Source organism: Crinia signifera, chromosome 9 (assembly GCF_055691185.1).
Source record: "Crinia signifera chromosome 9, ASM5569118v1, whole genome shotgun sequence".
Lineage (NCBI taxonomy): Eukaryota > Metazoa > Chordata > Amphibia > Anura > Myobatrachidae > Crinia > Crinia signifera.
In genome coordinates this window covers 85,107,464-85,128,082 of record NC_139225.1, presented here as the reverse complement: position 1 = coordinate 85,128,082, position 20,619 = coordinate 85,107,464, and the positions used below count along the sequence as shown (strand labels likewise).

General features: G+C 43.4%; 1 protein-coding gene across 3 annotated transcripts in view; it reads left to right on the top strand.

The window, feature by feature from the left end:
• The window catches only part of TENM1 (teneurin transmembrane protein 1), a 726,432-nt gene that overhangs the window by 531,574 nt on the left and 174,239 nt on the right, over positions 1-20,619 (top strand). For all 3 annotated transcript variants that reach the window (XM_083159336.1, XM_083159335.1, XM_083159334.1), the window contains one exon: positions 12,814-13,081. In XM_083159336.1, coding sequence (XP_083015462.1) covers positions 12,814-13,081 — 268 coding nt within the window. The remainder of the gene's footprint in view (positions 1-12,813; positions 13,082-20,619) is intronic.

Here is a 20,619-nt window from a genome sequence, read left to right as displayed (position 1 = left end):
ATTATTGCATTGTATTTTTCAAGAGTGTTAACGTAAAAAAGTATAAAACAAAGAGAGCAAGGAAAAACAAATGCAATATGCAGGACTATAGTTCCCAAATTCAGTCTTCAAGCCACCCAACACACTGAAATATTTAGTGTATAATAGGTGCAGTGAGTGTGGTCAAAGAGGCCCAAACTGCATACGCTGCACCCATTATTTAATACTCATCTTAATGGAGTCCAACATTCCGCCAAAATCAACACTAATATTTCAGTTAATATTTTCAGGATATTCAGTGGCACCAAGAGGGGAGGTTGGGCCCTGTTGGGGGGACCAGTGGGGGCACATACTGTAACAAGCAGCGATGAGGTTCTTCAGGCAGTGAAGAAGAAGAGACTGCATCAGCACCAGCTTTTCTCCCAGCTACTCAGTTACTCAGTTTCACATAAATTGAGATTGTAACATCCACAACACACCCACTACATGCCCTGCATCCCAGAAATTGTGTACCCATCCCACTGACATGCCTCCATCACTACTTTTATCATTGCTAAATGCAATCAATACTATGGGGGTTATTCTAGTTTACTCGGAAAGGCACAATCACTCTCTAATGGATAAAACCATGTGCACTGCAGGTAGGGCTGATGTAACATGTGCAGAGAAAGTTAGATTTGGGTGTTTTATTGTTTCTGTGCAGGGTAAATACTGGCTGCTTTATTTTTATACTGCAATATAGATATCAGTTTGAAGTACACCCCCCACCCAAATCTAACTCTCTCTGCACATGTTACATCAGCCCCACCTGCAGTGCACATGGTTTTGTCCATTAGAGAGTGATTGTGCCTTTCCGAGTGAACTAGCATAACCCCCTCTGTCAGTTAATGAAAACCACATTTTTTCATTAGGCCCGATTCAGAGCTCATCGCTATTTGGAAATGTCCGATCTTCTACACATATGCACATGACATTGCTACTATTGCAGTTTCAGAGCCAGCAGAGGCTGTACTATGGCATTGCATGGTCAGGATGTGGTATTTTGTGGGAGAGGTCAGGAAAACACTGGCATGTGCGGCCCTGTCCTGTGCTGGGTCCCACTGCGAAGTGCCGGCAGTTGCAGATTTGTGAAATGCTGTAATTCACATTTGCAACTGATTCTAAATAAAGCAATGAAATGCCATTGTAATTATCTGTAGCTGCAGATCTGCCCATGTGGTGCAGAGGGGATTGCTAAGCACAGATATATACATTAAATACATGCTATTATGTATGTAATATATGTGCTGAATCCTTCCTCCAGGGTCAGCATCACAGTTCACATCAGCATAAGCCAAAATATACTCTTTCTAAGGCCTTCGCCAGATATCTATTGGCTAGTTTCCCAGGAGTCCATGGACAGGCTAAACAATGTGTTATGGCTTATGCTGATTCCCAATAGGTACTTTAATGCCGATCCCAGTGGGATCCATGTACTGTAGCACATATACTCTATATATATATATATATATATATATATATATATGGAAAAAAAGGGGGGTATCAGAGTGCGCTAAATACAACAGAAGTAGATTTTAAACAATCAATGTTTAATATAAAATATAAAAGTATAAAAAATTATAAAACGAGCCCTTATATTTAAGGGTATCTTCAAATATACAATTGATGAACAGAGATGATTTGTTGTTTAATTCAAGTAGTCTTGATCACAAATAGCCCAACGCGTTTCGTCAAAACATGACTTCATCAGGGGCGGATATAGTAATCAGCAATGACCATATATGTCATAAACACAATAAATAGCTGCTCAGTATTCCAGAGTCAATTCTGATATGACCACAGCAATCGTAAACATAATGTAAGATCACAAACAATTTTCATCGAGGTGTCTCAAAGATATTCCAATGCAATTTTCCAGTATAATTTTCAATACATTTTTTTTCGCAATCATAAAGGTAGGGTGATTCCAATAGAAGTGTCAAGAGAATTGCCAGATATATAAAAAATTAGTGGAGAGCTCTAAAACCAGCAACCAGTCAGCAGGGATTCACCAATAAACGTTGGAGCACTATTAAAGCACTTTTAAAATCCCTGGGAGTGCCGCTGCCTGTATCCCCGCCGATTACTCTATCTATCTATATATATATATATAGTCAGGGGTTTGTTCGGCACTCCGGACAAATGTAGATAGCACCGTGGTGCCTTCCTCCGCAATTAATGTACAAGTAGATGATCCAGGGGCTTGTGGTGGGGCTCCCAGAAATAAGGCGGCACTCACGGAATTTAGTAAATCAAATCAAATGTATTGAAAGTGACACAACCGTGTCATGCGTCAAGTCGACGTTTCAAGGTCTCGCAGGACCTTTTCATCAGGACGTGCAGGGGTGAATAAAGTGCTGTGCATAAGGGGGTGCAAGGCAATCTCTTACCTATTTGTAGCCTTCTAACGTCTGTGTCCTCCTCGCTGCCGCTGCATCACCGCTGCTGACTTCCGGGAGCGCTGTCAACGCCCACCTGTGACGTGCGGTGGTTGCCAGGCCAACCCTGGACGCCTTGCCACGGAGCTGCTGCACGGCCGTGCGGGGGGATATTCAATCGGACCAACAGACACACTGTTGGATAAAGTGATAGAAACGTGCATGATTAAATGGACAATTTGTGCAAAAAAATTAATATAGAAGGCTATGGGTATATTAACTGAGTGTTAAAGTGGTGTGGGACAGAATGTTAAAGATATTTTTAAGAACGGAAAAAACGGAAAAAGCTGCATAGCAATTTGCGGGCTGACTGAACCCGGGGATATTTGTAGTACTTAAATAGATAATTAGATCGCGGAGCACAGCAATTTATACATCGCTAGCATGGGGGTAAAGCAAAATATCACATGGAAGTTAGCATGGAAGTTAGCAAATGTGCATAATAGCTCAAATTCTGTTAAAGGAGCAAAATGCTCAAAGAAATGTCTTCCATAGCAATTGTTCATTCATCCCATTTGGGACCAGGGTGTTCAATTTGAAGATCCACATCGATTCCTTTTTGGTCAGCAGTTTTTGTCTGTCGCCCCCTCTGCTGAGCGGAGGGACATGGTCAATGATCTTGCTTTTGAGACTGGCCAGCGTGTGTCCACATTCCCTAAAGTGCCTTGCGACAGGCTGTTCGACTGCATTACCTTTGGGTGCATTTGTCAATGAAGATCTATGCAATGCCATTCTTTCCCTAAAGCTCCGAATGGTTTGTCCAACGTATAGTTTACCACAGGGGCAGATGATAATATAAATGATGTACGTGGACTTGCAATGTAGGACATGTTTTATGGGAAATTTTTTTCCCGTTTGTGGATGGCTAAAGTCGGAGCCGGCTAGCATATAGTTACAGGTTGTACAAGACGGACATTTGTAACAACCCGGTTTTTTCGTTTGAATGTTAAATAACGTTGGGGGGGGTTTCTTCTCAATGTTGGTCTTGATCAGCAAATCACGGAGATTTTTGCCCCTCTTGTAGCTTGACACCAGTGTCACCTATTGTCACCAGTGACACCAGCCTTCCTGGCCTAAAACAGAAGACGGTTATGTCAAGCTACAAGAGGGGCAAAAATCTCCGTGATTTGCTGATCAAGACCAACATTGAGAAGAAACCCCCCCCAACGTTATTTAACATTCAAACGAAAAAACCGGGTTGTTACAAATGTCCGTCTTGTACAACCTGTAACTATATGCTAGCCGGCTCCGACTTTAGCCATCCACAAACGGGAAAAAAATTTCCCATAAAACATGTCCTACATTGCAAGTCCACGTACATCATTTATATTATCATCTGCCCCTGTGGTAAACTATACGTTGGACAAACCATTCGGAGCTTTAGGGAAAGAATGGCATTGCATAGATCTTCATTGACAAATGCACCCAAAGGTAATGCAGTCGAACAGCCTGTCGCAAGGCACTTTAGGGAATGTGGACACACGCTGGCCAGTCTCAAAAGCAAGATCATTGACCATGTCCCTCCGCTCAGCAGAGGGGGCGACAGACAAAAACTGCTGACCAAAAAGGAATCGATGTGGATCTTCAAATTGAACACCCTGGTCCCAAATGGGATGAATGAACAATTGCTATGGAAGACATTTCTTTGAGCATTTTGCTCCTTTAACAGAATTTGAGCTATTATGCACATTTGCTAACTTCCATGCTAACTTCCATGTGATATTTTGCTTTACCTCCATGCTAGCGATGTATAAATTGCTGTGCTCCGCGATCTAATTATCTATTTAAGTACTACAAATATCCCCGGGTTCAGTCAGCCCGCAAATTGCTATGCAGCTTTTTCCGTTTTTTCCGTTCTTAAAAATATCTTTAACATTCTGTCCCACACCACTTTAACACTCAGTTAATATACCCATAGCCTTCTATATTAATTTTTTTGCACAAATTGTCCATTTAATCATGCACGTTTCTATCACTTTATCCAACAGTGTGTCTGTTGGTCCGATTGAATATCCCCCCGCACGGCCGTGCAGCAGCTCCGTGGCAAGGCGTCCAGGGTTGGCCTGGCAACCACCGCACGTCACAGGTGGGCGTTGACAGCGCTCCCGGAAGTCAGCAGCGGTGATGCAGCGGCAGCGAGGAGGACACAGACGTTAGAAGGCTACAAATAGGTAAGAGATTGCCTTGCACCCCCTTATGCACAGCACTTTATTCACCCCTGCACGTCCTGATGAAAAGGTCCTGCGAGACCTTGAAACGTCGACTTGACGCATGACACGGTAGTGTCACTTTCAATACATTTGATTTGATTTACTAAATTCCGTGAGTGCCGCCTTATTTCTGGGAGCCCCACCACAAGCCCCTGGATCATCTACTTGTATATATATATATATATATATATATATATATATATATATATATATATATATATATATATATATATATATATATATATATATATATATATATATATATATATTGTCCAAGGATCCGCACACTCATCCAGGAAAAAGTAATATATACGGGGTGCTCCCCTAAGGAAAGGGGTATTTCCAAATAATAGCAACAAGTCCGGTTTTTTAGGCCAGAGAGGGCACTCACCACCACAGCAGATAAAATTGCTTTTTATTTAGAAGATGTAAGCAGGCATGGTCGACGTTTCAACCCCGGAGGGCCGTTTTCAAGACAGCTACAAACAATCCAGTGTGTTACCACCACAGGTCAGGCATACACTGATGCTACCATTGAGGCTATTTATACCTTAGCCAATCCTGGCTGATTGCCACTTAGCAGTATTAATTAATTAGTCAACAGGTGTGTGGGACCTCTTTATACACACCCACTCCAAAACAATAGGTCAAATCCAATACCAATCCCTATCTAGCCAATGGACACACGGAACAAACAAACATATAACATAAAACATATATACATACGGCCAAACTGCCGTCCAGGTGGGTCATAAGGTGAGCCGCTGGCTACCGATAAAGCCGATCACTGTGTACGAGGCCGGCAGCACACGCCGGCGGCACCCATACCAGGAAGCTTGCGGTTTACCTGCGTTCCAGCGTGTCACTGAAAGCTCATTGGTCAGCCGGCGTCAGCTGTTTAGTGTCACAGGATGCTGCGGCGAGACCGCTTAGCGTCTGTGACAGACTCATAGCAACCAGCAGTTACGTATTCAACTGTGTTAGCTGGCATGTCTGCGCAGGCGTATAGGCATGAAACAAGCACCCAGGTATGCCAGAATTAACTGTAGTTCCCGGGGCGTCATGCGTTCCACCTGCGTTGCATATGTTTTAAAGAGATATGCTGAGCATACACACTGGGACATAATCTCATCAAAAATTGACAGACAGAAAATAAAAACAAACAACATTTAACATGAATTGTATGTGCCATTGGTCATGGTTTATAACCATTGGCATCCATAGTTAAATCCAGATCATAGGTGAATATTCATTCATTCAACATGGGGCACGGCACAAGGGTGGTATGGAATACTATTTGGAGGTCCATATACAACTATATTCAGATTTCTATGTATAACACAACTAAATATTCAATTTTACCCATAAGGCCAGGTAGAGATAGACACTCAATGGTAGTTCACAAAATAAAGCAAAATAAGGCCGCATAACACGGCTAAATTAAAAATCCGGGCAGTCTGCCACCTATGTACACCACCAACTAGTAGGGTGCTGTCAATAGTGCGAAGACTGTCCAGAGCATTTCTCCAGAAAAACGACATACTGTAAATCATATTATTGTAAAAAAATGTTTAAAGGGTTATTTTCATTTAACCCATTAGGGTCAATCGTATTCAAATCAAAAATCCAACGTGATTCCTTCTTTTTAAGGATTAATTCCCTGTTGCCACCCCTTTGTAATTTCGGAACATGGTCAATAAGCATACAGCGTAAAGTTGTGACCTGATGCTTATGTTTCAAAAAATGTCTTGCGACCGGTTTGTCTGTTCTGCCGGTCTCAAACGCAGAGCGTATTGATAGTCTATGATTGGCCATGCGGTCACGAAAGTTGCGGGTGGTAAGACCAATATAATAAAGTCCACATGGACATGTGAGAAGATAGATGACATGGTCCATAGTGCAAGTGAGTTTATACTTTATTTTGATTTTTCTGCCCGAGTGGGGATGTGGAAAAGAAGGTCCGGTTAGCATTGCTCTACAGGTTGTACAAGATGTACATTTGAAGCACCCCAACTTGGTGCTCCGCAACCAAGTATCTGTGGTCACTGTAGGTTGTAATGTTGGGCGCATCAAGAGCTGTCTTAGGTTAGTTCCCTTTTTCTAGGCACACATTGGAGAGGACATTTTCTCAAGTTTTAATGTAGGGTCAGTGGCTACAAGTGGCCAATATTTACTCACAATCTTTTTAGAGGTATTAGACGTGTGGTCATAAGTAGTAACATAGGTCATCCGATTCTTTTTTGTCGATGGCCTCGATACTGTAGTCTCGGATAACTTCATGTACGCCTTTTCAATGCATCTGTCTACTGTGGTGGTGGAATAGCCCCTTTGAAGAAAGCGATCTTTCATTTCTTGTATCTGTATTCCCGCTCTGTCAGCAGAGGAGTTGTTTCTGAGTACTCTGAGGAACTGCGACACGGGAAGGTTTTCTTTAAGCGCTGTTGGGTGTTGGCTACTGGCACACAGCAGCGTGTTACGGTCTGTCTCTTTTTTGTATAATGTAGAACCAAGTTTGTCACCATCCCGAAATATGGTAACATCGAGGAAGTTCATTTTTTCTTGATCAATATCAAATGTGAACTTGACTGGTTCATCTAGTGCATTAAGGGTATCAACCATAACTATAAATTGCTCCTTGGTGCCTGACCACAGGACGAAGACATCGTCAATATATCTAAAAATTTTTAGCTATTTGTCACCATACACCGGATAAATATATTTACTTTCAAACGCTGTCATGTAAATATTGGCATAGGCCGGGGCAATGTTGCTGCCCATTGCAGTCCCATTGCACTGGCCGAAGTACTCATTACCGTAGATGAAATAATTTTTTGTAAGAATTACTTCAATAAGTGATATCAAGAAATCAATGGGCGGGTTTTTGTGGTCCGAGTGATGTAAACTACTGCGGACTGCATCCATGCCACTGGAATGGGGAATAATCGTATAAAGGGACTGTACGTCCATGGTCGCCATCCAAACATCAGGCTGGATGTCAGCAATTTCTCAGATTTTTGTCAAAAAATGACCAGTATCCTGTATGTAGCTAGAAGCACTGCACACAATGGGTTGTAAAAATTGGTCAACGTACACAGCAAGCGGCTGGAGTACCGACCCCCTTGCCGATATAATCGGTCGGCCTGGTGGGCACTCCAACCGCTTGTGTATTTTCGGCAAAGTGTAGATAATGGGCGTGACTGGGAAGTCGACCGACAAAAACTTTGCTGTCTGTTCATCTATCATTCCTCCCAAAATTGCACCATTGATTAATTGATCGATGTTATTCTTAATAGAGGCAGTCGGGTTATGTGTCAATTTTCTGTATGTGTCAGTGTCTGACAGCTGACTGACAATCTCAGCATTGTAGTCAACCCAATCCTGAATAATAATAATAATAATAATAACGGATCCTTGGACAATATTTGGGATTACATCGTAATTTGGATTTATGGTGTTATCTATCCAGCACCCATTGGATACATTATTATTATTGTTGTAACTGTTATATTATAATATATTGTGAAATATACAAATTGTGTGTTAATAACTAACAGGCCTAGCTTACACTGAGTTTAATTAGCTCTGATTGTTTTTAGCTGGTTTTCTCTGGACCGACTATATTGTATCAAGCCCATTATCTACACTTTGCCGAAAATACACAAGCGGTTGGAGTGCCCACCAGGCCGACCGATTATATCGGCAAGGGGGTCGGTACTCCAGCCGCATGCTGTGTACGTTGACCAATTTTTACAACCCATTGTGTGCAGTGCTTCTAGCTACATACAGGATACTGGTCATTTTTTGACAAAAATCCGAGAAATTGCTGACATCCAGCCTGATGTTTGGATGGCGACCATGAACGTACAGTCCCTTTATACGATTATTCCCCATTCCAGTGGCATGGATGCAGTCCGCAGTAGTTTACATCACTCGGACCACAAAAAACCACCCATTGATTTCTTGATATCACTTATTGAAGTAATTCTTACAAAAAATTATTTCATCTACGGTAATGAGTACTTCGGCCAGTGCAATGGGACTGCAATGGGCAGCAACATTGCCCCGCCCTATGCCAATATTTACATGACAGCGTTTGAAAGTAAATATATTTATCCGGTGTATGGTGACAAATTGCTAAATTTTTTTAGATATATTGACAATGTCTTCGTCCTGTGGTCAGGCACCAAGGAGCAATTTATAGTTATGGTTGATACCCTTAATGCACTAGATGAACCAGTCAAGTTCACATTTGATATTGATCAAGAAAAAATGAACTTCCTCGATGTTACCATATTTCGGGATGGTGACAAACTTGGTTCTACATTATACAAAAAAGAGACAGACCGTAACACGCTGCTGTGTGCCAGTAGCCAACACCCAACAGCGCTTAAAGAAAACCTTCCCGTGTCGCAGTTCCTCAGAGTACTCAGAAACAACTCCTCTGCTGACAGAGCGGGAATACAGATACAAGAAATGAAAGATCGCTTTCTTCAAAGGGGCTATTCCACCACCACAGTAGACAGATGCATTGAAAAGGCGTACATGAAGTTATCCGAGACTACAGTATCGAGGCCATCGACAAAAAAGAATCAGATGACCTATGTTACTACTTATGACCACACGTCTAATACCTCTAAAAAGATTGTGAGTAAATATTGGCCACTTGTAGCCACTGACCCTACATTAAAACTTGAGAAATTTCCTCTCCAATGTGTGCCTATAAAAAGGGACCTAACCTAAGACAGCTCTTGATGCGCCCAACATTACAACCTACAGTGACCCTACTAGTTGGTGGTGTACATAGGTGGCAGACTGCCCGGATTTTTAATTTAGCCGTGTTATGCGGCCTTATTTTGCTTTATTTTGTGAACTACCATTGAGTGTCTATCTCTACCTGGCCTTATGGGTAAAATTTAAAATTTAATATTTAGTTGTGTTATACATAGAAATCTGAATATAGTTGTATATGGACCTCCAAATAGTATTCCATACCACCCTTGTGCCGTGCCCCATGTTGAATGAATGAATATTCACCTATGATCTGGATTTAACTATGGATGCCAATGGTTATAAACCATGACCTATGGCACATACAATTCATGTTAAATGTTGTTTGTTTTTATTTTCTGTCTGTCAATTTTTGATGAGATTATGTCCCAGTGTGTATGCTCAGCATATCTCTTTAAAACATATGCAACGCAGGTGGAACGCATGACGCCCCGGGAACTACAGTTAATTCTGGCGTACCTGGGTGCTTGTTTCATGCCTATACGCCTGCGCAGACATGCCAGCTAACACAGTTGAATACGTAACTGCTGGTTGCTATGAGTCTGTCACAGACGCTAAGCGGTCTCGCCGCAGCATCCTGTGACACTAAACAGCTGACGCCGGCTGACCAATGAGCTTTCAGTGACACGCTGGAACGCAGGTGAACCGCAAGCTTCCTGGTACGGGTGCCGCCGGCGTGTGCTGCCGGCCTCGTACACATCGATCGGCTTTATCGGTAGCCAGCGGCTCACCTTATGACCCACCTGGACGGCAGTTTGGCCGTATGTATATATGTATATATGTTTTATGTTATATGTTTGTTTGTTCCGTGTGTCCATTGGCTAGATAGGAATTGGTATTGGATTTGACCTATTGTTATGGAGTGGGTGTGTATAAAGAGGTCCCACACACCTGTTGACTAATTAATTAATACTGCTAAGTGGCAATCAGCCAGGATTGGCTAAGGTATAAATAGCCTCAATGGTAGTATCAGTGTATGCCTGACCTGTGGTGGTAACACACTGGATTGTTTGTAGCTGTCTTGAAAACGGCCCTCCGGGGTTGAAACGTCGACCATGCCTGCTTACATCTTCTAAATAAAAAGCAATTTTATCTGCTGTGGTGGTGAGTGCCCTCTCTGGCCTAAAAAAACGGACTTGTTGCTATATATATATATATATATATATATATATATATATATATATATATATATATATATATATATATATATATATATATATATATATATATATTATACAGGGGGATGCTCACAGGGGAGCGATGGCCGGCACTCACGGAGACTCTTCAAAGAAATCAGCAATCAACACAGCAGTGTTATGTCAACGTTTCTGAGGACTTTAAAGTCCTCAGAAACGTTGACATAACACTGCTGTGTTGATTGCTGATTTCTTTGAAGAGTCTCCGTGAGTGCCGGCCATCGCTCCCCTGTGAGCATCCCCCTGTGTATTTTCCAAGGCAAGGTCACCTGGAGCAATTGTATATGTCTTTACTGAGTGCCGGATCATACACCCCCCATCGATATATATATTTATATATATATTATAATATAATATATACAGTATGTGCATAGCGATCAAAACATGCACCCCATGGTCGGTGCTGCAACCACAGCTGATTGTAGTGCACAGTTTATCAATATTCCAGTTAAGAAATAGGCATGTCTTTATCCCAGTGACATCCACTCCTGGTTGTTCTAGTTGTAGCTGATCATCTAGGTCATTTCAGGGTGGGCATATTGGTTGAAAAACCTGACAATATAATATTTCTGCAGGGCTCTAGAGTAAGCCACCCACTGCTGCACTTTGCTAGATTTCCAAATCCAGAGCAGCATAAAGCATAAGAGAAAGTCGTGTTGTGTTTTGTCTCAAGTCATTTAACCTTGCACCTTATGATTTGGAACAATAAAAAGATGCTCTCCAGCTTGGCTTCAGTTATTTTTGCTCAATGTACTTAATGGACATATAGTGCTGTAATAGAATTTAAAAATTCATGGGATGAGCCGAGCGATATGGAAAAAGTTAGAACACAAGAAAAAAAGGTCAACAAGTTTTACAGTAAATTGGGGTTATATGGACGGCACTGCCCAGGTTTCTATGTTTGCTTTAGTATGATAAGAAAAGAGTAAAATAAAATGGGGTCAGCTGTAGCTGGTGCAAAAAGTCTTAATGCTGTAATACATTGGTACTGTCTTCAGAAAATATGCTGGCGTATGACATATATTATATACTTTAAAATGCAAATAAACTGTTTACCGCTTCTGAGCAATACACAGATACAATGTTACTCCTTATTGCTGCCCAGCAACACTCTTTGTACACAATTCTCTCTCCTGCACCCCACTCAACCAGACTTCCCGCTTGGCCTGCATACAGTACAGTTCTTTGCCTCAGTCCTCTGTCTTCATCACCCTCTTTACCCCACACCCCTGTCTACTCTGCATCCCTCTCTTCTCCAAAATTCTCTGTCCTACACTGAGCTCTGCACTGCACCCCTCCATACCTGCTCAATTCTTTACCCTTCCCCCTTTCTGTCGGTACCACCCTCTCTGCCCCAGACTGCTCCGGAGGACCAGATGTATCAAGCTTCAAAACGTGATAAAGTGGAGAGTGATAAACAGCCAGCCAATCAGCTCCTACCTGTCATTTTTCAAACCCTGTCTGTAACATGGCAATTAGGAGCTGATTGGCTGAGTGTTTATCATTCTCCATTATATCACTTTTTGAAGCTTAATACATCTCGCCCATGTCTATCTACTTCAGCCCCCTCCTTGCCTTATATCCAATTCTGATCTGGGCACTTCTGCCTCAGAATCCTCCCTGTCCTGCATCCTTCCCTGACATGAATCCTTCTCTCCTCTGCACCCTATACAGTAGGTGCTTATCTAAAAACAAAGGGCTTTCACAAACAGTCAGGCTTTCACAATCATTTGACCTTCATTTTGGCATACTGCCTCCTGCATGGGTCACTTACAGCAGATTAACCTACACTCAGAGGAGTCAGAATGCCCCTTGACAACTCTGGGCCATACACAAATCTGGAGGGTCAGTAGCAGTGTGGTAATTTGATGGCACGTTCGCATGGTTCTTTATTACAACTGTTATGTTGTAGATAAAACACAGGTATTATTAGATTAATTGTAGTTAGTCTGCTGTACAGTTACAGGATGATGTCCTGAGCAGCCGTAGGTATAGTCACTTCACCTGCTTTATATACAGCAAAAAACTCCACTCACTTCACATAGCAACAACTATTCATTTGGACAAAGGTATGTACAGGGTGATACTACGCTTAATGTGCTCCCTACAGAATGTAAATGATATTGAATTTTATGACAGTTTTTCTTTTGTTTTACTTTATAGGTTGTACAAGAAGAAATCGTCATGCCATCTAGTTTTGTGAAGCTCAGCTACCTGAGCAGTCGAACACTTGGATATAAGAGTCTTATACATATTATACTCACCCACGCAACTATCCCTACTGGCCTAAGCAAAGTGCATTTAATTGTAGCAGTGGAAGGACGTCTTGTGCAGAAATGGTTTCCTGCTGCTATTAACCTGGTTTATACCTTTGCCTGGAACAAAACAGATATTTATGGACAGAAAGTATCTGGTCTCTCAGAAGCACTAGGTATTGTTTTTATTAATACCTTTCATCATGTTTATATTCATATTTATCTATAGCTGTATTTTTATGTATTCTTCAGAAAATGTGCACTCAGTTCTTGGTCATACACGTGGCTATTGAAAAGCAGCAAACTTAGAATATAAGTATAATGTGTTCCTATATGAAACCATCTGCACTTAGGGGTTATTCAGACCTGATCACTGTTGTGCGAAATCTATTGATGAATAATTGCACATGTGCTTGGGTCACAGTGCGCAAGTGCGAGGCCACACGGTGACAAAAATCAGCAAATTCTTTTTCCATAACTCAGTGTTTGATTGATGGGAAGTCACCGTTTGGGGGTGGTAACCTGCCATTTTCTGGGAGTGTCAGGAAGCATGCAGGTGTGTCCAGATGTTTCAACACACTTGCGCAGACCAGGGAAATCATCCAATGGTGAGTGCAAACTGATTTACAGCTCAGCGATCTATTAGAAAGCCATCTGCAGACTTGCACGTGGGCGGGATATGATTCTGTTGGGTGGCGGCTATCTGATCGCAGACCTCTGCAAATTCATACAGCAGCAAGCAGGTCTGAACCAGGCCCTGAGTTTGAACTGGGCCAGCACGGTCGGTGTAATGGTTAGCATTACTGCCTCACAGCAATGAGGTCATGGGTTCAATTCCCACCATGGCCCTAACTGTTTCAATGTGCATGGGTTTCCTCCTGGTACTCCAGTTTCCTACCACAATCAGATAATATACTGGTGAGTTAATAGGCACACCACAAGATTAACCCTAGAATGTCTGTGTGCGTGCATGTGGTAGGCAGAGCTGCAAGTATGGCGGTACGGGGTGGTACCGTTAAAATAAATAATGCGTGCATATGTAAGTGGCGGGGGTGTGGTTTTCGCCGCCCCGCCACAGCTGATTGCTTTCGGAGCGGAGGGGAGCGCATCGAACTTCTCTCCCTCCCCTCCCTGTGTCACTTAGACTAGGCTGTCAGGCGACAGCCAATCAGAGCTCGCGGGCTGGCAGCCAATCAGGAGCCAGCCCGCGAGATAGAGTCAGTGAAGCCAGGCAGAAGAGACGGGAGATGCACTCCCTCCCCCTCCCCTCCCCAGGGAAGCAGAACAGCGGGGGACTGTAGGGGGGGAGAGGACCTGACTGGACCGGACACAGCCAGCACTGGTGAGTTGTGCTGCTGTGGGGGCATTTATGTGTGGCACTGTGGGGGCATATTATATCTGGCACTGGGGGCATATCTGGCACTGGAGGCATATGTGTGGCACTGTGGTGGCATATCTGGCACTGGGGGCATATGTGTGGCACTGTGGGGGCATATCTGGCACTGAGGGGCATATGTGTGGCACTGTGGGGGCATATCTGGCACTGGAGGCATATGTGTGGCATTGTGGGGGCATATATCTGGCACTGGGGCACTGTGGGGGCATATCTGGCACTGGGTGGGCATATTATTAATGGGCATCAGTTGTGCGGTGTAATGAGCATTATGGTGTGGGGAATAATGTGTAACGAGCATTATGGCATGGGTCATATGTATTGGGTGTGTGACGCGTAACAGGCATTACTGTGTAAACTTTGGCCGTGTGCCTTCGGCGTGCAATATTCCAGCCACTCCCCCTAGTGTCATATGACCACGCCCCTAGTCACACCCCCTGACCACGCCCAATTTTCGCCTTTGGCGCGCGGCACAGTACCACTAAGACCTTTTTCCTACTTGCACCACTGGTGGTAGGGAATATAGATTGTAAGCTCCACTGGGGCAGGGACTGATCTGAATTTTCAAATATTCTCTGTACAGTGCTGCAGAATATGTTTGTGCTATCTTAATAAAGAAATAAAAATAAATAAACTAGAAAATAGGTAGAAAATGAAGAGTCTGCTCTATGTTGCTATTACGGTTGTCACCTCACCTCATGGTATTCACTGCCCAGAGTTGTATAGAGTTGCATCATTACATTCTATAACATTTCACTTAAATACCAACTGGACACTTTATAGCCATGGGTTGGTGAGTTTGAATATTCATCCTGCATTTGTGTGGCTTTCCTATGGATTTTATCAGACACTACAAAAACATACTGGTACTGTAGGTCTATTGGACTATAATAAATGTCCCCTTGTGTGTGTGTGCATTTATCGGATTCTAAAATAAAATTACCCTAGTATGTGTGCATTTGTATGTTGGCAGTGGAAAACGAAGGATTTCTTCATGTGGGTTCCCAAATGCATTTCACAATCTACTGCTGGAGCAAGTGTGGGAGTCTGGGGAGGTGAACGATGAACCTAATATCAACTCTGGACATAGATGTTAACCTTGGTCTTTATAAACACTGAATAATACAGATGGAGCAGGCCTAGTCTTTGCAGGGGTTGGAAAAAGTATCACAAGCCCCCGCCAGTGGCCAGCTCCCACCAGGAGCTTTCCCCGGGCCCCTGCTGCCTCCTCCGCCATCACCGCCGGTCCCCCCTGACACCCTCCCCCGTCAAAGGGGGGTATTCAATGTTGGTTGATGTTTCCGACAGGTGGAAATATTTGCCTTTTTCGACATTCATAGGTCAAATGTACATTCGCCTATTCAATATCGGGGCCTTTTCTCTGACTGCCGAAAAAAAATCCAACAGTCCAGAAACACAGGGATTAGCGAATTACGCGCTGTGATTTTTGTCGGAAACGGACACTAATTTAAAAATTTTGCAGCAAGCTGCTGACCAACCTGCTGCAAAAAAATTCAGATCTGTGAGACGACGGGCATCTCGACAGGGAGCCTATCAGCAGCGGCTGCTGTATAAGCATTGATACAGGAGCAGTGCCTGCTGCTGCAGGTTTCTTACAGCTGCAGAAGGGAGCCAGGGGAGAGTGCTGACAACGCTGCATGGAGCTGGAGCCAGGAGAGACTGACAGCAGAAGTGACAGGACACACTACCTGCGGGACCGCATGGTCCCAGAGCTGGGGAAGATCTGTCACCAGGACTCCCTTCACTGACAGCAGCAGGCAGTATGTCCGTCCATTGCTGCTGTCAGTAAAGGTAGCCCTGCTGACAGATCTGTCAGCACTCTCCTCCGCAGGGCCGGCGAGAGGGGGGAGCTGGTACTAACTACCAGGGCCCGGGCTTGCTGGAGGGACCTGGCGGGGGCCCTGGTCCGACCCCCCTCCTTCCCTCTCCATCACTCCCGGGCAGCAGCAGCACACACCTACAGCATGTGCTGTGCTGGCAGCAGGCTCAGCTTTAGCTTCTCACTGACAGTGTGAGAGCTCATGCTGTGCCTGCTGTCAGCACAGCACATGCTGTGGGTGGGTGTGCGCTGCAGCTGAGGGGGGCAACAATAACACTACCCCCTCGACTTTAGAGTGTTTTTAACCCCCCTTAACATTTTGGGTTGCGTGGCCTAGTTGCGGGAGGTAGCCATGCCTCCTGTGATTAGGCCACGCCCATTTTTTTTTACCTGGGTCTGGCATACCTCTCAGCAGCCCTGTTCCCCCAGCTCTCCCCCCAGCAGCTGCAAGCACTCTGCAGCATTGGCCACAGCTACAGTATCAGCACTGTACAAATGATATATATTCTTTGTACAGCGCTTCATTAACTGGTTGCGCTAGGTAAGTAAATTAATGCTACAATAGCTGATTTCCATTCTTTTTAATTTTTTTACCAGATGAGTCGACAGATATACCGCATATTCATTGTGACAAATATTTTTAAAACCCATAGAAAATTACCATATTTTAATTTACAATATATAGTTTACAATCTAAGGCTTATAATGTTGTGGTATTGCAGATGCAAACTGGTATTTTGAGTGTAACACATAAGTTACTTGACACATCATTTGGGAACATAAATCCTAACACTTCCATATTCGAGTAGGTAAGAAAAGCTTGTCCTCATCTTCCGCTAATAATGCATTAGCTGACAGCATTAGGACAGAAAGGATGTGTATTGATCTAAATCTTGTATTAATCAAATTAAATTATATTAAAGTATTTATTTACTAAAATGGCAATTGTTTAAAGTTGTGGAGAGGAGAAACCACTGTAAATGTTATGCAGAATAGGACTCTTCTCCCGTTTTTCTGTGCAGAAACTTGGGGTGACATTTAATAGGACGAGAGATTCAGAAAGTGAGAGATTTGGTAATCTCATGGGGTTTTTTAAAGCGGCAATCATGTACACGGCAAAACCAGACTGGTTTTGTCGTGTACATGATTGCCGCTTTAAAAAAACTGGATATTTATTACCAAATCTCTCACTTTATGAATATCTTAACCTATTAAATTTCCCACTTATGCTCATTCTCCCCCTTGCACTTGTCATTACTGGCCGGAAACTGCATGGAAGAATATTACACTGTCAAAACACAGAGTAAAGACAGTATAAACTTGGTCAATGGGTAACTGCAGGGGGGAATATATATATATATATATATATATATATATATATAGATATATAGATATATATCTATATATCTATATATATATATATATACACACATATACATACATACCACATGAACAGCCTGTGTTTGTCCCTCTGCACCTTACTCTGTAGGACTGTAGGAGACCTCACATTCCCAGTGCTGCCTCTGATTAAAAATCCTCCCATGACTAGGCTGCTGCTGCTGTCCTCCATGGGCCTGAGAAGCATGTAATGAGCTTCACCAATCAGAGCTCAGCACACCTCTCAGCCTCTGCCCTCTTTTGCAAAGTGTCATGGGACTTAGTCAACTCCCAGTAATGCACTGCACACTTGTGCAGTCAGTGTGTCTTCGCACCCCATGCTCAGCACCATTAATCATTGTCACATTGGCAGATAGGTGAAGCTGCAGCACTACCCCACTCCCATGCCCAAAACCTTTAGCTAAAAAAAAAAAAAAAAAATACAGTACATGCCAACCACAGGGGGCCTCTAGCTAGAGGGGGGCCAAGGTTACCCTTTGCCCCTGCTTTAATCCAGCCCTGCTCATATGTCAGCTGTACCCATTCTGTTTCTTTTAATAAATGCAAGCATTCCTTCGTTATAAAGCTCCAGTAAAAGATGCAAGGTAGAAGTAGGCTTATCTAATCAATTCCATACCCACCCATCTGGTCAAATTTTATGCTGCCAATTTGCACCATTGAAAAAGTTACCAGATTACGCCCCAAACTTTAAATAGTGTTTAAATACATACATAAGCTGCTTACACATATATACAGTATGTAGAGAAAAAAGTAATAATTATTAAGCCTATAATATTGTAAAAGCTTCAAAAAAGTAAGACGATAAATAAAGTGTGAGTATACAGCCAATTGCAGAGCCAGATTATAACACTTATGCATTGATAGCTACAAAACTAGAGTTTTAGCAGTCATGTGTTAAACCTGAATGTGTTCTTAGGCATGGTGCTATTTTCAGATGGCCTTATGCTTAAAATGACCCCCAGCCCTCTATCACTTTCCTTTATTTGCAATTCAATTCTTTTAGACTCTTCCTCTTGACTTGAAGGCTGTCATACAGCTATTTATAAAAGACAGGTTATATGAGGATTGCACTTAGAAACAGAAACATTCTTCATTATTCTTGCACTATGTCATATTTAAATTCTGGAGCTGGCAGATTTATTACCTTCTTTAATTACAAATTCCTTTAATCATTTATCTCCTGATCAGTTTCTTTAATGAGCAACTTCTAAAGGTGGAACATGTTCTTTTAAAATTGTAACCAGCTTCTTAATGTATGCAAGAACACTTATGTTTAAGAATAAATTTTACTTTAATTACAGTATATTACTTGTCAACAGGATTTAGAAGTTGATGACTTCTTGATATGTTTGCATTTATTAGGTATGTTATGTCTGCAGAATTATCAAACTCATTTCACTCATTTCACTGCTGTGTGTAGGGGTTCAGCATGTTGGCTATAGCACAGGTTTGAAATGTCCTTGTAACTTACATCAACATAGAACAGTGACTTTTTCCATAACACTGTTTATATACATTTAGCAGGCTGTGTTTGTTGAGAAAAACAAGATAACTTCCTTGTGTCAGTTTCAGCTGTCGCTTATATGGGCATTACAGCTGCCATCAGAAATTGTAGTGCCCAGGACTGATAATATACTGTAGGTAGACATGGCAGATCATCCAGCATGTCCAATATGATATTTTCAAGTTACAGATGGCTGGACATTTCCCCTGTTCCTTCACTCAGGAGGTACGGAATATGTCTACTCTACACGAGAAGGAAGTAGATAATGTGGGCCATGCACTATGAGATATCTCACATTATATGCCCATAATATTTGATGGATGTGAAGCTGCTAGATAAAAGTGCTAATGCTTGGTAAACAGCGAGCATCGAGTGACTGAGATGCCACCCGCCGCCTGGCCGAATCCCCCCTGCCAAATCCCCTCGGTACCATGTGACAGGATGTCTACAAGAACACATCCCCTCCATCAGTGACGTGCGGTGAGGTCATTGCCTGGGGAGGCACTGACCTCACCGCACGTCACTGCTGCATACATACATAGGTATGCAGCGGCCGCCCACCGCCGGTACATGCGCGCCCCACCTGCCCTCCCACCACCCGGCGGACTCACCTGTCATCTTCTCGGTGGTGACGGCGGCCGGTCCCGGTGAGTGACAAAGGCAGTCTCCCAGCAGGCGCCGGACTCCGCGCTGCTGCTGCATCCTCTCACGGTCCTGCATGTGTGATTGGGCCAGCAGATCCAGTGCTGGATCCGCTGTCCAATCACATCTGGGGGCGTGCGTTTATACTGGTGCCGCTGTCATTGCGGCACCAGTATGAATGCCGCTTCCCCATTCATATTCAATGGGCTTTTACAGCCCATTGCTGCACCCTGCCCCCCTGCTCACCCCTTCCCGCCCCACGCTGCCCGGAATCTCAATGTTAACAGCGGGAGGCACCTCTCCCGCTGCCTCCCACCCTCACATGCAGCAGTGTAAGAGGGTGGGAGGCAGCCGGAGAGGGAGAAATTATGAAAATAATAAAAGAAGATATATAAATATCTTCTTTTTATTATTTTCATCATTATGACAGGGGAGGCTCTGCCTCCCCTGCCTCCCCTGACTGCACGTCCCTGCCCTCCATGCCTCTGGCAGCAGGAGAAATCCTTTGATGGTCACCGACATGTCAGCTGTCTGCCCCCCCGGCAGGCATCGGCCCACCTGTGTATCCATGGGAATGCCTAGTATTTTCATTAGGACACCCATAAAGTGGTGGGTGCTCCCATGGGCACCCCTGTCTGCTCTTGGCCCTCCCTCCCTGCAACGTATGGCCCGGTGAGTGTGTAACTTGCAGAAGCCATTTGCTGTTAGGGTTTGCATATGCATAGAAATGCAAACCACAATCATCAGGTCTAGAGCCGAATTCAGATCACTACGAGCGACCCTGAATCAGCCCCAAAATGTCTGTTGGTCCGTCTGACAGACATTTTAGCTGACTGTGTAAGGACAGCTTTAAAAATGCTAAGTAAGCATGAGAGAATGTTGCAAGCTGATTTGGACACAGGTGAGTCTACTGTAAAGAATATTATAATGAGCTCAT